Source organism: Lygodium microphyllum, chromosome 8 (genome assembly GCF_053477565.2).
Source record: "Lygodium microphyllum isolate KBCC chromosome 8, Lygodium_microphyllum_v1.1.10, whole genome shotgun sequence".
Taxonomy (NCBI): Eukaryota; Viridiplantae; Streptophyta; class Polypodiopsida; order Schizaeales; family Lygodiaceae; genus Lygodium; species Lygodium microphyllum.
Genome location: NC_141142.1, coordinates 107,201,340 through 107,223,486, shown reverse-complemented (window position 1 = coordinate 107,223,486; position 22,147 = coordinate 107,201,340). Strand labels below are relative to the sequence as shown.

Below are 22,147 nucleotides of genomic sequence, written 5' to 3'. Positions count from 1 at the left end.
AGGAAGCCCTTGAATCTATCAGCCAACACTAAGTATATCGTGACAAAGCATTAGTCAATTGTGAAGTATCAAGAGAAGATGCTGCAAGTATGAAATCATTATCAAAATCAATCTGCATGACATTAATCTCTTCAACCTTAATACTAGACTTGCTGGAGACAATGTTGTGATCATCATTTTTGTCCTGTACTTTACCCTTGCACTTGTCCTCGCGCATTTTATGACACTGTGGCCGAATATGACCTGCTTTTCTACCAACTAGTCCACTTGCCCACCCCATGTGCAAACCCACTCCCCCATAGAACCTCTTCAACCACTCTAGGAATATGGCACCTAGCCAAATCTAGGGAACCATCACCAGAATGTCAGGTCCCTCTAGACATTATGGGCTCCTTAAGTAAAGGCTTCCCATACCTCATGCTCTTCATCTACCATGCCCTGGAAGTCCATGCTTAGTCCTCTAAGGTTGCGAGGTTGTTGAAGTTACCTCCAATAAACCAAGAGCCAGCCTTTGGAAAGCTAGCCACAATCTCCAACCAGAAACCCATACACCTGTGAAACTCTGTGGGTGCAAAGACCTCGAGGATCCCAATGCAAGAATCCCCAATGTCTAGCCTATCCCATAGGACTCTCCTTGCCAGAATCATCTTGTGGTCCTAGAAATAGGATAGAAGCCTCATGCCAATCAAAGTACATACTCTGCCACTCTTGCTGTGGGTACCAATAGGGTACTCCTAGTAGGTGTGTGGCCTACTCAAATGTACCTTCCCCACCCTGCTAGCCTTGGGGAGGGGGAGGTGTGAGCTTATGCTCCTTTCAAAGTAGAATATCGATATGTCCAACAAGGGCTATTTGCACCTCCTGCCAGACATTTAGCATTCATGGGACCTCTTGCCCACTATAATGGAGGCTATTCACATTCCAAGATGCTTGGTGTAAGCTCATGTGAAAAATATAGGGTTTACTAAATAGGCACATGCTCCATAGTCAAAGATGAAGAAGAAATGGAGTTGAGTAACATATACAATTGCTTCCCACGGCAGGCTTGGAGGGCAAACAACACTCTCATATGGTGGACCAAGGACAGGGAAAGGGGTAATGTTCACTCCCTCAACCACTACAAGTGCCTCCACAAGCCAAGCTCTCAACCACACCTCTAAGGTTTGGTAGTATTGGGTAGCCTAGAGGCAAATGGCCACTCACCATGTCCAATAGTAGTCTCCACTACAGCAAGGTACGGAGGAGGATATTGAGGTATGGGATCCTTGCATCCATCCACTACTCAATGTCCATGGTGCACCTTAGTCACTAATCAAGAGATAACTTGAGCCCTCTCTCCAAGCCACTGTGAGACATGCTCACACACCTAGTCCCTCATGATCTCCACCTAGCAAGTATCCATTTGCCAAACAGGGAACTCTAGAGAAATAAGACGTAGTTTGGCCCATCCGAGAAAATAAATGGGGTGGTTTTTTTGTTTTGGTGGGGGGGTTTTGGCGGGGCTTGGGGAAGGGGGGGGGGGGGGGGGGGGGGGGGCGAGAGAGGGGGGACAAATATGCCCTGCCACTTCACGGTCAGCACAGTGTTGGGTTTGGGTTTCGGCATATCAATGCATCCCTTAAATAGGTGCACATTTTGTTTGACTATGACACCATCATGTATTTCCAATAGTGGCAACGGGTGCTTTTCACAAAATTGCAGTGCCATCGGAGACAATTGCAAGGATTTCAAGTGGGAGGTCTGTCATGGGGACGTGAATTCTTTATGATTTACTTAGCATTTGATTTAGCTGTTAATCAAGTGTACAAATGTGAGGTGCACATGGTTTGTGCAAGTCAATTTAGTTACAATGATAGGTCAATGACCCCAAGTTGCCAGTGGGTGTCAAAGGCAAAAGTTGTAATAAGTTATACCAGACAAGTACCAAGTGGTGCCTAGTTTCAATTTTGGCCTAGGGTATTTATTTGACCGATAAGTGTCAGTGGTGGCACTAGGGACTATTCATTAGTGAATTTTAAGCTTGCTGTAATTAGTGTTAAATTGGGTCATTACCACTCTATGCTAATTCAAGTTAGATCTTGCTAAAGTCCATGCTATCATATCAATGAGCTTTTGTTGTTCAAGAGGATCATCTTTACCCTTGTGTATCTTGATCAACCACCTCTTAAATCATCTGTTGCAAGTTCAGCATCTTTCTAGTGATCTAGCACTTCCAATTCCAAGGTTTACTCAACTTGTTGGGATCCAAACCCATGTTTAGAGTTTTGAATGCTAGGATGAGCGCCTTGAAACCTCTTTCTGTTGTGTGAGTCCAATTTACTGCTATTTTTTCATTAAGTTGGCAACACTAGGTGGTGGGGTTTTGATCCCATCATGGTTGGAGACCATTACTTCTTTCTTGGTGTGGATTTGATCTTCTTATTCTTTTGGAAGAAGTGGGTAAATTTCTTGAGAACTCAAAAGTCCTGTGGGCCCCTTGAAGCCTTACAAGGTCGAGCATAGACTCTCCCACAAAGGTGGGCCATAGGACTTTTATGTAAGTTGGGTAGCTTTCCTAGTGGGACCTTGGACATGATCTTCCTAGATTCCAACTCTAGATTTTGGCCTTTGTGCCACATGTGGAATTAGGGATGGGGTTAAGCAGGTATACTTAGGGATATGTCCCTCACTTTATGAATAACCAAGAAAAACAAGACACATGGGATTTTTCATAGCAACGTTAACCGCTTGCCAAATTAGACACACTGAAGCATTGAAGCTACAGAAATTACTAGATCTCAAACTATTACCGCTCACACTGTTTAAGCCACTTGCAGCCAACTACTTGGTCAGTCTAGAACTGCATATAGTATAGCAGGTCATTAACAAGACTTGACATGATGAAACACTATTCTCATTTAGACCTCGTAGGTTTTTGTATTGCAGATTCAGTTGAGAAAGATTTGCTCTTCCCTTAGAGTTCAGGTAAAGTTCTTTTATGCAGGTACAACTTGTATCAAATTTTCAATTGAGAGCTATTTACTATCCCTGAAGTGTTTAATCTATATTTCTTTCACATAGCCATAGGCCATTACTGAAGATGTTTGTCTATCCAATTCGATACATGCTACCTCTTATATTCCTGGCAGGCGGCCAGACTCCAGAGGCATTTGACTGACATACTCATGACATATGATAGCTGTTTAGCCCAAGTACCAGGGCAATAGTTACAACACAGTTCACGTTTGCATCACTAAGTTGATATATTTCAGCTCAAAAGAGCTTTCTATTGCAAATAAACAAAGAGAACTAACAATCACCTCAACATCAAGGAGGTTGAAAGCTGCCAACAGAATGTTTTTTCTCTTCAATCTCCTACCTCTAACAAGAATGGCAAGCTGTAACATTAAAAAAAACAGGAAAGTACTTAGCAAGGTACAGGGCAGACCTACTTGCATTGGCATACTAACATACATAAACAAATAATGAGTAGATATCACCTGCTCTTTGAAGCTGTCATATACAACGGCCAAAATAAGGTTTGTAATGAAGTAAACTCCAAATAGAATGTACAGGATGAAGAACAAACATGAAGAACGCAGGGCCCTGAAGATTCAAGTGATAAATGGATATAAAACTCTAGACGCTCTGAATAAAAGACCAGAAGGAAATCAACTTTTGAAATGATTCAAAGCAATGGCATGGCAAGACCTACCTCCTTTAGTTCACTCAAATCTTGCCACTTTGCTGCTGTGCAGCTGCTTCCTTTTAAACAGCCTTATTTCCATTCTACGGAGAGAGGTATACATCTCAAATGTTAGTTTACCTCCTTTCAGTGACAGAAATGCTCTAGCTCCCAAAGGCTACCTCCCCTCTTCTTACAAAGAGGAAAGGGTCCAGCATAAAAGCAGAAAAGACTTTGTGGTACACTCATCCTCCCTATAATTTCTTAGTGGCTCTTTTAAGTGCCTCTAGCATCGTAGCTATGTTCTATGTTCAAGATGTCTCGTATTGCTCATCCCTATGGCAAGTATTACTCTATAGTCTGGTACTTTCCCATCTCTAATTTATCCAGGTTGCCAATTCTACCTATAAGATTTTTAAACTGGAGATGGGAGTCATGCTCCAAGGGCTAGAAACAGCTGAAATGCACTCCCCTTCCAAACCAGGGCAAGAAACACTGCTGACAACACTCCAGCCATCCATGTTGCTTTTGGCATATCCCAACAAATTCTGTCATGAAAAGGTCACACCCAAGTTAGGGCAGCCCTGACACACCCTTCTATTTTATATGAATCAAGCCTGTTGCATTATAGCTCTGCACAAATAGTCCCGTGTTCAGTCTGAACATACTTTATATCAAAAAGCATTGAACAAAGATGGAGTACTGATCCGGATGACTATTTTTATGAAGCCAAAGACAGTGATGCATTGATGGCTACAGAGATGTCCTGAAAAAGGTAAAAAGGACACCACACACTTTTTGTCACCCATCCCAAAACGCACACAAGTCAATATCTAGGATTTGAGCTATAACCTAATCCTGATCTTCTGATGCTGCATGCACACAATTTATCAAGAGTTTTCAGCTAAACAACTAACCCTAGCCAATGCATTGGATAATAATGTAGATATATTCAAGATTTCATAAAACGTATTATAGCATTTTAAGCATAACCATTGTGTGGTGGGCATTAAAGTGTATACCTTAAGACATGCCAAGTGGTAGAAATATGGATGAGTTCTAAGCCCCAATTACTGCTATATTGGTAGACCACAACTACTATCAAATCTCTTTAGGATCTAATAAAGCATACTTCAGCATTTTGATGATGACCCTTTGTGGTGGTACATTAACCTTAAGAGGTACGGAAACATCTGAAGTCTACACCCTAAATGGTGCTAGACTATGTGTAAGTCCTAAGCCATGGTAGACCACGTCAAAGCCCCGAGTAGTGGTGGACAATGAACACCTTAATCAAGAGAGTAAGATCATCCTAGTCTAAAGATGAGAGTGGAGTGTAGGACAGCTAGAGGACAAGGTACATAAGAAGTCGAAGCAATTGAAGTGGTGGTGCGAAAAGGGTGAAGAGCTCATGAAGCGAAAGATTTTGAGAAAGGACATGCATGCTTGTGTCAAAGGTCTGACAACTACAAGCATATATATAAAAGTGTGGATACACCTTGTGGATTTGGGAGCTATGGAAAGATAGAAGAAGTAAAGGATACAATTTTAATGAAGAAACCAAAGGCTTCTTAATAATCAAGACATTAAAAAATGGGCTTTAGGCCATCTGTCCAATCAAACATGATTTTATTATTTGACAAATGACATGTTATATGCAAAGTAACAAGTGGCACGGTTTATGGCCACAAAAGAATGGAGGCTATGCCATTTAGCCAAACTACCATTAGGTTACTATATTTGAGAGATGAAATGTGGCATGCAAAGTAACAACTTAAAGGCATCTATGACAACATTCTCCTTTACCGGTCTAAACTTGATCTTAAAATTAAACGCTCTTGCAAAGTTTCAATTCGTCTTCTTTACCTCATGTTCAATCAGCCTGGGTGAAGATCCACTTAAGGCTCTTGTGGTCTGTCACTCGAGTGAACCTTCTTCCCAATAGATAATGTCTCCATAGCTTCAAGGTATGAATAATGATAACTAGCTCTAGGGCATGTGTGGCAAAAATAAATAGTTAAGGGATACTCCATAGATGCTCCACTATGAAAAAGAGTGCTAGAAAGTATTCTTAAACTACTAAAATCTTAGTGTCAATTGATGTGTATATTATGGAATCAGGAATGATCCATTAGTAGAATCACTAAGCTCACACTCGAAAGGACAAACATCTTGGTCAACATTCTACCCAAGGGAGAACCATTTAAGCCCTTCTTCCCCTCCCTTGATGAGAATGCACCCTAATTCATATGGGAGAACTATTTAAGAATAACATCCCTCTAGCAGTAAAAATAGTGCCTCTTGGAAAATGTGTCCACTTGCTTCGGTAATCACTTCAAATTTTGGTTAAAAGCATGAAGTTTCAGCAATGGAGCTATTGTTACACATTCCTTGACTTTATCCAAACCCTCTCTGTGTTTCACAGCCCATATAATTGGGGTGGTTTTCTTTAAGAGATTAGTCAGGGATGTTGCCTTAAAGGAATAATCCTTGATGAAGATTTCTTAAACACTGTTTGCCTAGAAGTTGTACCAAAAAAGAACATATGTTGAAAAAAGGTATTTTGCAATAACTTAGATTACCCATGCTGGGCAAGAACTCATAAACTCTAGTCCGTGAAATGCCTCTAGACACTATACAATAAAATTGGCCACGCATGAAAGCAAAATGCACAATCTTATGGTCTCTAATGCGTTGGGAATAAAGGCTCACCGTGCCTTTTATGGTGTTCGGACGTGAATGCACCCCTACACTCTTCTACTCTATATATTATCTAAACCTAAAGTGGTACATCCTGTGATTGAGGCAGCTGACATGCCCATGGACACCTCAACAAAATGGTATTGTAGAAAGAAAGATAGGACACTTGTGGAGTATGCAAAATCTATGCTTGTGGAAAAGTATTTTCCTAACATGTATTGGGCTGAAGAAATGAACACAGCAGCCTACCTTGGTAATAGATCACCAACTGAACCATTACATGGTAAGACCCCATATGAGAAACTTTTCAAGAGGAAACCCATGTCAGAAGTGGAGCAGCGGTGGAAGCATAAACATGTGCTGAAATAAACTGCTAAAACACAAGACAAAAAGAGAAAAGAAAAGAACACGATACAGATGAGAACTCAAATGTATGCACGGGAAATGGAATCCATATATCTGAACACGAGACAGTCGCATACAACACTGAGTCACTGGCTGCATGGGCACTGGCACTGGCTCCTCTCTCCACAGAGTCTGCAGATGGTGAAGGTGATGATACTGATTGAGGAGGAGCCACTGAGTATAAATAGGCTAAAAAGTGGGGAGCAATAAATGTTGGTCGGCCAGCATTAATGCTGGCTGACTGGTGCATAAAATGCTCCACTGGCATAAAATGCCACACCAGAAAAAATACCTAAAATACCTAATAAAAATGCCCAGCCCAGATCAAGCTCAGACTCACACATGAGCTGACAAATACTCTGCTAACACCCTCTCTCAGATCATGGGTGATCTGATACAATACAATAGTACAATGAAAAGGGATCAGAAACTATAGAACCACCAAGTAGAACCATGGATACCCAAGCAGTGGGTGATCAAGCCACCACCAAGGTGCCTCGGAGAAAACCTGATGTCGATGTCGATCGTACCAAACACCTGAAAATAGAGAAGATCATAGCATGTCTCTGTGTCCATCACCAATGTCTCGCAGTAGCATACAAGACCATCCTGTCAAAAATGCCCCTGAATATATGTGACCATGGATTCCCCGCCTGTGGCCAGACCGCCAAAGTGTCCCCTCATGTGAGCTCCAGATGAAAGCCTCCTGCTCTCTGTCAGATAACCAGCTCATCATGAACCTGGATGTCAATCCCAGCTCTAGGATTTGATTCCGCCAGACTGAAGTCGATGCGTCAAGGACGTCCCTCTCTGGAACTTGTGCACCTGTATAAAAGTATAGATGAGGCGCGGCTGCCCCATTTGAACACCCGCTTACACTCCCTCTCTGGCACAAGAGAGTCGTGAGGGATGACCTCATCACCACCACTAGAAAGCAGCCGAGGAAGGGGCCACCAAGCCCTTCCCGCGATCCGAAGAAGAGAATCCCTCCCGCACCTTGGACTTCACCTTGGGCGGAGGATCGGAGTCGGAGTCTGATGAAGGAGAGAACTCATCGGTAGAGTCAACATCCCGCTTCGTCTTCTGCTCCTTCCTGGAAGCCGCTAACGTCTTGCAGTCCTTCTGCAAATGTCCCTTCTTGCCACAGTGGTAACATTGGGCCTTCAACTTCTTCTTCCCGTCACCCCTCTCTGAAGCTACATAATCCTCGTCTCCATAATGTGCCGGAAGCCGCCCCTGTAATCTCAAGGATGTCTCATGCTCAAGAAGCATCGAGGTCATAAGTGTAAAACTCACAGGAGTCAATGATGTCTGCGCCCGCAAAGCATTGGCCACTCCATCAAACTCCAAGGGGAGCTTGTAGAGAACCGTCCCGACGAGATGCGCCTCGGGAAGAGCAGATTGCATGTGCTGAAGCTGGTCCTGTACCTGCATAACACGAAGAAGAAAAGACTGAATAGTATCTTTCAGCTCAAACTTCATCTGCTGGAGCTGGCCATAAAGTGTGACTGCCCGCATGGTGGAAGGTGTCTCGTACATCTGCTACAACTTCTGCCATACTTCAGGAGATGTCCTACAGGAGGTAACCGCCGGTAAGACCGCTTTAGAAATACACCGAAGCAACGCCGAGTAAGCACGAGCATCGTTCGAGTCCCATGTGAGCACCGCTTCCTCATGGTTGTCCTCATCAGAGTCGTCACGAAGAGGAAATGGACGGAGAGGTCGAGGAATAGCTCCACAGATGATGTACCATAACCGCTTCTGCACAAACCAAGCTTTCATGACAGCACTCCATGTGAGATAATCAGGTCCATGTAACTTATCATCAGTGGAAGTGCACGGAGGAGCCATATGGAGAGGATAAGAAGAGAAGTAGAGAAGAGATGGAATTTAGAGAGGAAACACAGCCAAAACACAAGCACAGACTGCAGAAAATGAGAGTTCGCATGCAATATAACCCAAAATCTGATCAAGAGAAGACAAAATCTGCTGCAGAAAGGCAAAAAATCAGTCAAAAACTGCCAAAAACAGCAAAAACAGCCTGAATTAACAGTCACCCAGCCACGAGAGATGCTGAATCAGCAAAACGCAGGCTGTAAACTGCAGAAAAAACAGGTAGAAAACTGTCGCCAGCAGCTACTGATGGAGAACGCAGGCAGCAGAGGGTGCGGAGGCAGCAGGTGATGGTAAAACTGCAGAAAACGCAGGTCAAACAGGTCGCCTGTATTGAGCAGCAGCCGCCTGAGCAGAAAAGGGGAAAACAGTCTTGAAATCAGCAATAAAACACAGCAGAAACACAAATCCTGAAAACTGATACCATGTCAGAAGTGGAGCAACGGTGGAAGCATAAACATGTGCTGAAATAAACTGCTGAAACACAAGACAAAAAGAGAAAAGAAAAGAACACGATACAGATGAGAACTCAAATGTATGCATGGGAAATGGAATCCATATATCTGAACATGAGACAGTCGCATACAACAGTGAGTCACTGGCTGCGTGGGCACTGGCACTGGCACTGGCTCCTCTCTCCACAGAGTCTGCAGATGGTGAAGGTGATGATACTGACTGAGGAGGAACCACTGAGTATAAATAGGCTAAAAAGTGGGGAGCAATAAATGCTGGTCAGCCAGCATTAATGCTGGCCAACTGGTGCATAAAATGCTCGACTGGCATAAAATGCCACACCAAAAAAATACCTAAAATACCTAATAAAAATGCCCAGCCCAAATCAAGCTCAGACTCACACATGAGCTGACAAATACTCTGCTAACAACCCAAAGTTCATCATTTGAAATTGTTTGGATGTATATACTATTCTCATATTCCTCGATAAGACAGATAAAACAGCAGTGAAATCAAGAAAATACATATTTCTTGGCTATGGTGAGATAAGAAAATCTTATAGGCTCTATGATCCACAAAAGAAATCCTTTTTTATCTATAGAGATGTCTTCTTTAATGAGAGACAAAACCTTCAACTCAATAATGATGGTTCTGTAGGTGGGAAGCGAGCTCATGAAGCTCCCAACTCACATGGAGTTCTCATTGAAGAAATTTTGGATAGCAATCAAGGTACTACTAAAGAATCAGCCCAAACACCCAATTTGAGGAGATTTCAAAGAGAACCTAAGTCTCCTAACAGGCTTGCATATACCAAGAATGAAGACAATGGATTTCAACAATCTAACTTTGCCTTGATGACCTCTGTCATGCAAGAAGAGAAACCTTTGTTCTATGAAGATGCAATCAGCAAAACAGAGTGGTCTAATGCAATGTATGAAGAGTATGCAACTCACGCTACTTTTATCTCTCAACAAAAAACTTTTATCTCTCAACAAAAATCTGCTACTTCTTTGTTATAGAAGTTTCGATTGGACAACTCTAACTCAGTTTTGACACCGATGGAAATCACTTGAAATGCTGCAAAATGCAACTAACTCAAAGTTCTTGAAGGATGTAACATTGTATAGAAAGGTGAGTGGGAGACTCATCTTACTATCACAAGGCCAGACATTAGTGATGCAGTTAGCAAGCTGAGTCAATTCATGTAGGCACCTACAAAAAGCTATTGGACTATGGCTAAAAGAGTGAAAAGGTTCTCTCTCATGAAGTCATTTTGAAGCATATCTCCTCCAGAAATTGACTGCAGGCATCTTCACAAATCCACTTCCAGGATAAATCTTCAAGCAGCAAAGACTCAATCTTTAAGTTAAAGAAAGACCTTTACATTTAAGGGGAAATGATTGATAAGTTTTCAGGTCTTCATTAGCTATAAAGTTGATTTTGAGGGGAATGTCAAAGTATCAAAAGTCCACTTCAACTAGCACGTGAATTGTATTTACATGCTGTAATAAACTGTTCAGTTTTACCTGAACTGAAATAACTTATTCTAACAACCTCGGAATCTTATTATTATTATTCATTTGGAAAGTTCAGCTCACCTAGATAGATTTAGACTACTTCATCACCCAAATTGGAGTTCTGTACCAAAAGTTACGGCTCCTACAAATTAGGGTGTCCAGTCTGTCCACTCAAGCTATTACTTACCTGAAAGTTAGCAGAAACTTTAGCTATCTTTTCTCATGACTGAATCAGCTCTATATATAGCTAATATACTAAACAATAAGTGGAAGAACTCATAGAGAACATTTGGAGAGTTTTGTAATGGCCATTAAACTCATTGGTCTGTTTGAGCTACAGTGGATAGTTACAATGAATCAGCTCATTGTTACTCTTAAGTAAAATGTTGATTCACTTTCATTCATACTTGCTCATTATCATCATACATTTGAGTATTTCCTTATCTTGATTCTCAATTAGACTCGTTTCTATTCTATTAATTAATTTACTGTATGTTCACTGGCTTTGCTATACAGCAGAGAATGCGGCATGCTCCTCTCCACACGAGCTGCGCCATCTCACACGACCAAAGGCAATGCTTTGGAGTTTCTAGAGACTGCTGTGGGCAACGTTTACAATCTCCATTCTTCTACATCTAGGCTAGCCAACTCCCCACCACCAGGCCTCAATGTGCCAACAGCCATAAGAAATACCATACCCTCCTCAGCCTCCAGGTGTCCCATAGGTGGCGCCAAAAAAATCCACCGGAAAGCATCCGTGATGCTGTGCTCCGCCCAGTACCTGCTACGCATAAAATAATATTCCATGGATTTGATCCAAATTTTTACATCGGCTTCCACATTCTCAACTCTCCCGTCAAATTTCGGAGGTTTGACTCGCTTCAAAAGACTCCTTTTCTCTTGGGCTTCGTTGGAAATTATTGTGGGTGCGAAATTCTGGAAAATTTTTAATAATTCCCAAGTTAAACTTTATGAATCATCTGCATACTCTGAGCCTAGCAGCTCGATCTCCTCTCACCGGAATTCGGTGGCCACGTAACCCGCTCACACGTGACCTGAGGAAGTAAGACATCACCTCTGCAAAGAGTAGGAATAGATACGGGGCCAGAGGAGGGCAGCCTTGCCGGACGGATCTCTCCAACCGGAACTCCTCTCCTCACCTGCAACCTATGAGAACCCTGCTGGTAGCCAATCTGTGAAGTGCAAAGACCCCACGGATCCATGCGTGGGAGAAGCCCAACCTCACCATGGTACCCTCTAAGAAGTCCCTGTCAACCCTGTCATAGGCTTTCTCAAAATTCAGGAGTAGTACCGCCAATACCTGAGCACTGTGCTGGGCCAACTCCGTCACCTCAAAGAAGGTGAAGACATTGTCTAGGATGCTCCTATCCTAGACAAAGCCTGTCTGTGTATCATGGATAATGTCTAGAAGCACAGGACAGAGTCGTCTACCAATCATATTGGCCAGTGCCTTATAGGCCACTGACAACAGGGTGATCGGTCTCCACTGGGATAGCTCCAACCGGTCTCCCCCTTTGGGGAGGAGACTAATAAGACCTGTCGATAGACTCCCTAGCATCCAAACCACTGTGCTAGGCCAACTCCGTCGCCTCAAAGAAGGTGAGGACATTGTCTAGGATGCTCCTATCCCGGACAAAGCCTGTCTGTGTATCATGGATAATGTCTGGAAGCACAGGGCGGAGTCGTCTACCAATCATATTGGCCAGTGCCTTATAGGTCACTGACAACAAGGTGATCAGTCTCCACTAGGATAGCTCCAACCAGTCTCCCCCTTTGGGGAGGAGATTGATAAGACCAATCGATAGACTCCCTGGCATCCATCTTGAGCTAAAGATCTCCTGGAAGGCCAACAGTAGGGGGTCCTTCACCACCTCCCAATAGGTAGTGAAGAAGGCCTTGGAAAGGCCATCCTCTCCAGGGCATTTCTGCCCGTCGTGTGCGTGGAAAGCCTCCTTTAGTTCCTTCTCTGTGAAGGGGTCTTTTTTTTTGCAAGTAAAATGTGGCTAATTATATTACTCAAAAAAACTGATTACAACGGAGTACTCATGCTAAACAGACAAGCTAGAGCTGATGAAAGTCACCAATACATCATGTATACAAGCCTCTCAAGGCGGTCTGGTGGGGATGGGGGCAAGAGGCCATGGAGGGGGGGTGTATCGCCATCTGGGGCTGCCTGCCTGCATCATGAAAAACAGGTCCTAGCCACCCCAAGTGCGCATGAAATGACATCAAAGCTCCTGACAAGCCCTAGAATCGACCTGCACCTGATCCCATCAGCCGCGCCAGACACCCCCCCTCCTGTACGGTGAAAAAGAACCCAAGTCGAGCGCCGCCCACTCTACCTCCCATCTATAGGGGGGTGCTTGGTGGTAAAAACCTAGCGGCCCATACCTCTCCGGGCTCTATCAGCTCTCGGTTTGGGGGAGCAAGCCACTCCTGAGGTGTTGCTGCGTCTATCTCCCTTCTCCTCAACTCTACTCCTCTCTGGCCGCCTGACACTCGCTGCAACACCTTCTCGTCCATCCTGTACACCTCTCGCCATGTCTTGATGGTACGAGCCGGGCAAGCCTCCCAACCAGCCCACTAAATGTGGGGGCGCTCGCCAATCTGTGCCCCTTCCCGATTTCCGACCTTGGGGTTCCAAATTACCGGCTGACAGTCTATCTCCTCCTGGCAGCCTAGGGGGTTCTGGATTAGGGCCTTGCGGAGGCCCTACCACACGCGGAGCAAGCTGCGTAGGAAAGGTGATCTGGGGGGGCCCGGGGGGGGTAGGGTAGTAGGGGGTAGGGATTTGGGCTGACGTGAAGATCCTTCCCTTCTGATCTGACGCCACGGACAACTAGCTTGCCCAAGAGGGCCATACTCTGATACTTTGGGTCTATGATCCCAAGCCCTCCCTCTGACGGATGCCGTATGATGGTTGCCCATGCCACCTTGGCCCTAGAATCCCTTGAGCCGTCTGACCCGGACCAAAGGAAGTTCCGCACTAGGCGGCGAAGCTGCACTACGCAAGATGAGGAGAAGCACCAACACAAGGCGGTGTACCAGGCCATCACTAGGAGGAGGCAGTGTACCAGGCCCAAAGGAGTGACCTCCTGCCTCAATCTCCAGGAACTTTGAAATACTCTTTGTGTCTTTCACGGCCACTCGTACCTTTGGAACTCCTGTAGCTGTCACTACATCCGCAAAGGAGGCAGGAAGAACTATGCCAAAGAACCATCCAAAGTCGTCCACTAACTGGCAGTACTCTACCGCCAATCTGGGGAAAAGTAAGGTGACTGGATGTCTGAGAAATCTGTTATGGAGCGCAAATGTCTCCACTATGAAGCCGCTATACCAGGGAACCATGTAAATGGCCCCCTTCGTGGAGGCATAGGGCGATCTCTCCACTAACTCACGAGCTGCGTCCGCAAAGGTGAGTCAAACCATAAATATTCCTTGACCCATGAGCACTGCCTCCGCGATTTGCGTTGTGCCAATGCGCAACGTGGAGTGGAGCCGATTCCGCAACTGGGCCCTCGATGGGGGGTGTCCAACGACCTGACCAAAGATCGTTGTTTCTTTCAACTACTAATGTGGCGCGGACGGCTAAGAGATGTTCCTCAAAGAGGATGATGTGCAACGTGTTTGACTAGGGGGGACTCGCCAAATGCGCCAACGTCTGACCAGAGGTTTCCATTGCGCGTCCCTGCTGAGAACCTACCTATCACGCTGCTGTGCTATCGGAGGGGGGAGTTGCTGCAGGGGGGAGGGAACAACTAGAGGGAGGTCCCCGGGCGGGTGGTGGGTCTATCAAATAGGTCCGAGGGGTGTAGGGCAGGAACAAGCGACACGGGCTGGCGGCGGCCAGGAGCAGGTGGGGGGGCGGCCGGGGGGCTGCAGGGCAAAGACCAAGCGATGGGCAGGCTGGTGGCGGCCAGGAGCAGGTGGGGCGACGGTTGGGGGGGCTTCAGGGCAAAAGCAGGCAACGGGTGGGGGCTAGCGGCGGCTAGGAGCAGGCGACAGGCAGGTTGGCGGCGGCCAGGAGCAGGTGGGGCGGGCGAGGGGGAGCAGGCGATGGCGATAGGAGCAAGCAATGGCGATGGCAATGGAGCAGCCGATGGGGATGGGGGCAGGCGATGGTGATGGCGATGGGGGATCATGTGATGGCGATGGCGATGGCGATGGCGAGGGGGCAGGCGGGATAGCAGACGCGACGCGATGGCAGGAGTTTTTTTCCATATTAAAGAGTTCACTATATTATCAATACTAAAAGTACTTTCATATCTACAAAAGACCTCTTGTATCTGGAAAAACGCTTTTGTATCTATAAAAATCACTTTTTCAAAATGCTTTTGTCACTATATTAGTATTGTTACCACTATCCTATTGGCTTCACTTGAGCCTCATATTTGTCTCCCCTTACTTAGCAAATTTTTACAAGTAGCATTGCAGTTGAGATTGATTTATTCTTCTTTAAACAAAAGAGAGACAAGCTGGTCGAAGGTATAGGTAACTTGGCTGCCCATAGTTACCAACCACAAAGTAGTAGCAAAATCCTAACATGATTCAGGTAGACCATTCAAAGTAATAGAAACAAGCTGATTATCTAGCACTACATCATCAATATGTAACAATTGTTCTCCAAGATCTTTGATGCCAATGAGATAGGCATCCATGTTACCTCCTTCCATGCAGACATATTTCAATTGCTTACATAAGTAAGCAACTTGTGCTTCATTGCGCACTTGATACAAGGAAGCAAACTGATCCCATGCTTTCTTGGCTGTTTTGCATGATTGGATGTGTGAGATAATGTCTCTCCACTAAAAGAACAATTAGGGGATGCCCTTGGGCATCTCGGCCATCCCATCCAATTTGCTCGAGTAGGGCCCAGTGTGGAAGAGAAAGATGATTGGGCATCATGAGAACCACCTCTCAATGTGAGGCGAGATGTGGTGTCGATGTTGGAGAGGCTGGCCTTCCCTCAGTGCAATTCACAATATTCCATAAATTCTTCACAACAAGAGCATGTTGCATCATATATGCCCACATGGGATGATTGATGCCATCGAGCCTCTCATTGGCACCAAGCATGCCCAATAAATCATTGTTATTATAGGCCATGACTGCAAATTAGCCACAAAATAGTAATTTCCAGAGGAAGAAAGAAAATAATCCTCGAGTGACAAATTACGGATAGAAGTGTTACTAAATGCTTCAATGCAGTCATTGGCTGAGGATGTTCCAATTATGGGAACAACAGTACACTTTGAGAATATTCGCCCAATACATAATAATAGATTTTTTCTTCAATGTCGGGAAAAAACAAGACCAACAAACCAATTATTATGATTTTTGCGTACGTCCAGACCGAAGAAAGTGATTTGAGGAAAAACACTCAAATTTTCCTCAAAGGTGAAACTCGACAAAAGCCCCAAAATTTTCCCAAAAATTAAAGAGAAATTGAAGAAATTGGATTAAACTAGTACCCAACTGAAACTAACTCTACTATTTGAAGTTGATGAAATTTGCTGAATTTCAGAAGCCCCAAATTTTACAAAGAAATTTGGCTGAAATTGAGTTCGATTGTGAAATATCCCAAATTTTATCAAGAAATTGAAGAGAAATTAGAAGAATTTTTTGAAATCTTTACCACATGATATTGAATGTTGCCGAAAAATGGTGAATGTCACACCTGAATTGGACTCAACTTCAATAAAGAATGCCAAATTTTTTGAAAGGTCCAAAATTTTTTGTGAAATTTGGGCAAAATCTGGCCAATTCAATAAAAAGCCCCAAATTTGGTGGTGGAATTGGAGTGAAATTAAAACCTTCCAAGAAAAAACCCAAATAGATGATGATTGGTGACAAATTTTGGCAATTTGGTGACGAATTACTAAGAAATAATGAGCAGCTCCAAATAGGGTAGTGATGTGCTCACGCTCAAAGCAAGTAGCAACACCACATGGGATAGGGAGGGCTGAATCAGGCTGACTCCCCACATTTGAAACACTTCAACATTCAAAACAATCTCATACATTGAACAGTTTGTGAAAGGGACCATGCCTGATTGCCCTGAATGCCAATAGCATCCTCAAATCAATTAGCAAAAAGAGGAGATGTCGGCTATTTGTATCCTGAAGCACTTGAGAAAATGGGCTCACTAATTTGCTTCACCCACCTTTTCACTCATGGGCAGAGCTCCACCTGACAATCATGATGCATATGTTGATGGTGGGCATGTTTTCTCAAACTAATTCTCTCTCAGTAAAAAGTTGTCTCCGCACCTTACTGGATTTCCAAGACATTAACTTTACCATCAGTAACATTCTTGCTATACAGAGAGAAAAGAAAAACTGTAAAGTTTTTGTTAAAATAGAGTGTAGGAAAACTAATAATTGAGGCTACTATTATCAATTTAAAATGAGGCATCAAGGTAGCTTACTTGTATGCAGGTAACCATACATCAGGATTGTTTGATGTCGTGAATAGAACAAACATCTGATACAGTGTGGTACCATAACTTGAGAAGACCTCTCTTCCTTGTTCAGTGTCTTCAAAGAGAACAAAAGCTAGGCAGCTTGAAAATAAAAGGAAGACTACAAAAAGGGCCTGTAGAAGGGACATGAAAATTTGTCATTCTTTACGTCCAGAAATCGTATAAACAAGTGAAATATCACATCTAAGCCTTTCCGATGCCTAGTCAATTCAATAATAAGCAAGGAATCAAAAACATTCCAACTTTTATAATAATGCCCTGGACGGTGCAGCAATGGACTCCATAAAACAGCATAAACAAAAGAACAGAATTAAAAAGAGGCCCCACTGTTGGGATTCTGAAACAACGAAAATAACTACATTTGCAATCGTCCCACCCTCCATGGTTACTATGTCAATCATTAAAGAAATCTCTTTTATCCATAGTCAATAGAAAGTCAACAAACAGCTTACAGGTCATAATGACATTTCTGAAGTTCCATTCTTAACCAGTTCCAAGGAAGTGTAGGAACCCCCTCTCAGCCATGGATCTTGATGCCGAAGCAGGAAGAGGAACTTGATGTCAGTTCTCTGTGTGGTGCCGAGAACCATGATGAAGGTAGATCTAAATGTTAGCCTGCCTATGTTAGTTATGTTAGTCTGTCATCTCCTGGTTGTGAGCTCTTGTCAAAGTTTGACGGAGACACAGGAGCTCTACTAGTTTAGGTGCATTTTGTTTATTTTTCCGCTTCATGTGTGCATTCCTAGGCCAGTTACTGCTTTCCACAGTTTGCTACACCTGCTAGACATTGTCATTGTCATCTAAAAAAATTTTGGGGTCACCCCTATTTTTTTGGCATTTTTTTCTTCAGTGACCAGCACTTACGGACTCCCCTTGTACAAGTCGGCCAATTTTGGGCATTTATGGCTATTTATAGCCCAGCACCCCTCCCCCCTCCCAAAAAAAAAAAACTTGGCACACACACACTCTTCAGTCTTCGGTCTTCCCTTTGCAAGTGCACACTCCGACTCTCCGTGCTTGATACTACCATCGTCACCAGTCTAATATGGTGCCCTCATTAACACTTTGGGCCGTGTGCAGCAGTCCATCATCATTGTATCAGCATTCTTCAGTCAATGGAGTACTCTTCCTTCATCTTCTGCTTCCTCTCTTTCTCTCTTTTTTTTTCATAAAACGTAATGCCCTCTCTTTTTTTTCTCGTAAAACGTAATTCCCTCTCTCTCTCTCTCTCTTTTTTTTGTAAAAGGTAATTGTATTAATTACGAAAAAAATACAAGATTACTTGATTACAAGATACATGACGACAATCCAAGCCATCATGTGAAGAGGTGCTAAGTACTACAAGTTACAATTTCATGGCAAGGATGCGGAGGAAATTGCCATATGCCAAGGACGGAAGTCCACCGTAGAGAGCAAATTAGAACGATGGAGAAGAGCTAACTGCCAATACAAGAGGCCCTTCAGCCTCACAATATGCCGCTGAACATTATGGGCGGAGTCAAACAGAAAAGCATTCCGAATGGTCCAGTTATGTCAACAGCCCCAGTATCGAAGAAAGTGATACATGAGCTTCATATGTGGCTGTGCGGGAGTAGGGTATTTGGGCTGGCCCAAAACCCAATCAAAGGGGCGCAGTGTGATACCAACCACCCCTCGCCAAACGGCCGACAAAAATAACCAGACTGTCTGAGCGACGGGGCAAGAAAGAAATCGGTGGCGAGCGGATTCCATAGTAGTGGTGCAAAAGAAACAGGTGCCATTGGAGATTCGTCGCTTGGAAAGAGCCGAGGCAAGAGAAAGACCCCCAATCATCACTCTCCAAAGAAAGACTTTGTATTTAAAGGGTGTCTTGTTGACCCAGCCCTCCATCACAGTTGCCCTCCACCATGACCGGGATTTACGCAATCCCCATAAAGCATTCGCTTTAGTAACTAGCCATTGATTATCTTTAATCAGAAGATGATACACTTGGTTAGCAGAAGCTTTGCTCAAATGCAGCCGGCCTTGTAGGTCCCAATCCTGCAAGGGATGATCCGAAGCAAGAGCAGGGAAGGGTTGTCTGCTCTGGAGCACCGTCAAAAGCTGTTCCCATAAAGGCCTATATCCATGAGGGATCCTGAAAAGCCTCCGAGCAGTACGAAACGATATAAGCACATTGCGACTGGCAAGGGTGGCATCCGCAACTGAAGACCAGCCCAAACATGCCATCCGAGTGAATTGTGGTCTAAGCTCATGTTTACCTTCCCACGAAAGTAAACGCGAGACTGCCAGTAATTCGAATTGAAAAGAGTTAGTAGCCAAGCGATCCTCCGTTGGGTGCCACTGAGCCTTTTGAAGGACGTGTTTCCAGGAACACACCAAATGAGTAAGCAGCGATGAAGAAGAACTGGAAAACCGCGAATAAGCATTAAGAACGTGCCACCAAGAACTCCGGAGTTGGGTATTGCCATGCCGAAGCCCATGGCCCTCGAGGAAATAACGGGCGATAGCGACCCACGGATGATGATCATCCGAGCACATGGCGCGGAAAAGGGACCAACGAAGCGCCTGCATGTGAGTTTGGGCATCTAAAATAGCTCCGCCACCCATGCGTTTGGGGGTGCACGCATGCGACCACGAGATCCAGGAAATACCTGCATGCAATGAGTCCTTCTTCCATAGCATGAAGCGAATAGACTGAGTGAGAGCATTCAGAGTCGTAGGAGTCCAAGGCAACAATGGCAAGAAATATATGAGCATTGGCAACATAATTATCTGGGCTACTTTGAGGCGAACATGAAAAGGCCAGGCCTGAGACTTCCAATACATAAACTTGGCCACCATTTTCTGAGAAATCCACTGCAAAAGCTGCTTTGGGGGAACATCAATACCCAAAGGGTATCCAAGATGCCTGACAATGGAACCTCAAGGAACAACCAGACCCTGCCAGTCCAAGGACTGCAAATCCGACTCCGTGCAGCTTAGAATGGCTGATTTGAGGGCATTGATACGAAGGCCTGACGCCTGCCCAAAGAGACCCCAAACATCCAATGCTTTTCGAAGGTTATCCTTGTCCGCACGCAAAATCATAAAAGTATCATCCGCCAGGGATTGGCTAATGAAGTGTTGTCCTGTAGGAAGCGACAGTCCGGCCAACTGGGAAGAGGCGGCCATATGTGATAACATGGAAAGAACTGGATGTGTCGCAAGGGCAAAGAATAAAGGGCTCAAAGGGCACCCCTGTCTGACAGAACGGGCAAGGACAAATGGCTCAGTAACACCTCCGTTCAGCATGACTCGCGAAGACGCCGCAACACTAATGGTGTAGATCAGACGAGACATCCGAGCACCAAAGCCCATAGCAGACATAAGGTCAGCAACGAAAGACCAGTCCAGATAGTCAAAAGCCTTTTCCAGGTCCAGTTGAATCAGTACAGACACTCGCACATTGAAACAATTCTTCCTCTCTCACTCTATCTCACCCATACTCACGCTCTCTCCTTGCTCTCAGCACTACTACTCTCTTTCATCACCATGGCCTCTCATGACTCACCTCTCTTTGAGGCACGCCTCATGAGCAAATCCCAATGCATGGAGGATGCCTAAATTCTTTTGGTCCTAGCATAGGCATGGTTCTGGTCCAAAAGGTTCTTCTTCCTTTATATTTGATGTTGATTCATCCATTATCACAACTCTATAAGCATAGCTCAGAGAAAAACAATTGCTACTCGAGGAATTTCGCACTCTCGAATATTCCATTTGTACCTGCAACCATTGTCAAAAGATGACGTACCAGCGAGACAATAGGGTTTGCGGGGAGGAACACGGAGTGAACTCAGCAAACATGGAGAAGAGAAGAGAAGAAAGAAGAATTTGTGATGAATGGAGTGATGAAGATCTGAATCATGGAGTGAATGTGATACAAGGGAACAAGGGTGTCATAGCACAAGGAAGATGATGAAGACAGCCATGAACCACGAACCGCAATGTCCTCCTAAAGGGGTGTCAAGGTAGTGGAGAGGCTGGAGAGAAGAGGTGACGGACTGAATGAATCAGCCGTAAGGAATCAATGAGAGAGTGGCCTATAAATAGGCACAGTCAGTCTAGGATGACGCCCCTTTTTGGGGCTGCAAACCCTAAACCCAAAACGCAAAAACGCAAAAACGCAAACAGCGGGTGAAGGTTAAGGGTTTCCCAACACCTCCTCTTAGGCCCAAAAAGGGGAACAAGGGAAGAGTGAGGTGCAGATGTAATGCTACATACTGAAGAATGCTCATGCAGTAGGTGCCACTTGGACAATGTCCCTCGTGGGGAAATTGTTCACTTGCCCAAGCGCCCTAGTACAAAGATGATGAAAACATGCAATGCATAAGAGGAATGTCGGACTTTATGTGGTACCCGGAACCATAAGGATATGCCCGTCCTCGATCTTGGGAGGTGGCTCCATGATGACCAAGGGATGAAGAAGATCCACCCTCTAATCTGAGAATACCACCTGAAAGAAGACCTTTGAAGATAGTCAAGAGACTGGATGAGCTGTAAAACCCGAAACTCAACCTCGGGAGAGAAACCACTAGCTCCGTGACTCCATGCTAGAAGGAATACGAAGGCCTAGCCACCAAGTCGTTGCTGAAGACCCAAGGGCCCCAATCAAGGTAGATCCTCTAGATCCTGGGTATGAGTAGAGGAAATGACTGCTCAAAGGAGAGCCACTCCTCGAAAGTGAAAGGTGGTGGTATGGGAAGAACTGCATGACACATAGGGTCCCTCTCTGGATCAAAATCCCCCTCTGAATCCCAGTTTGAGAGAGAAAGGGAATCCAACCACTCATGGCTCACGTATTGCGAAGCATCTGAAGACTAAGGAAGAAAAAACCTCTCCTATCAAGAGTAAAAAGTGACCCAGTGTCCTACTGATCACCAACACTCCTATGTGAGCGTAGGCGTAAGTGAGGCGTGAGTGAAATACCCAACAAACCCCCGTGGAGTCAAGAGTGATCAAGAGTCCAAGGATCATCCGCCACCAAAGGAGATC

At 44.6% G+C, this 22,147-nt stretch overlaps 1 protein-coding gene across 2 annotated transcripts in view; it reads right to left on the bottom strand.

The window, feature by feature from the left end:
- TPC1 (two-pore channel 1) overlaps positions 1 to 22,147 on the bottom strand; it is a 208,311-nt gene that overhangs the window by 94,450 nt on the left and 91,714 nt on the right. For both annotated transcript variants that reach the window (XM_087683338.1, XM_087683337.1), the window contains 3 exons: positions 17,081 to 17,247; positions 3,480 to 3,585; positions 3,300 to 3,377 (listed from right to left, as the gene is read on the bottom strand). In XM_087683338.1, coding sequence (XP_087539464.1) covers positions 3,300 to 3,377; positions 3,480 to 3,585; positions 17,081 to 17,247 — 351 coding nt within the window. The remainder of the gene's footprint in view (positions 1 to 3,299; positions 3,378 to 3,479; positions 3,586 to 17,080; positions 17,248 to 22,147) is intronic.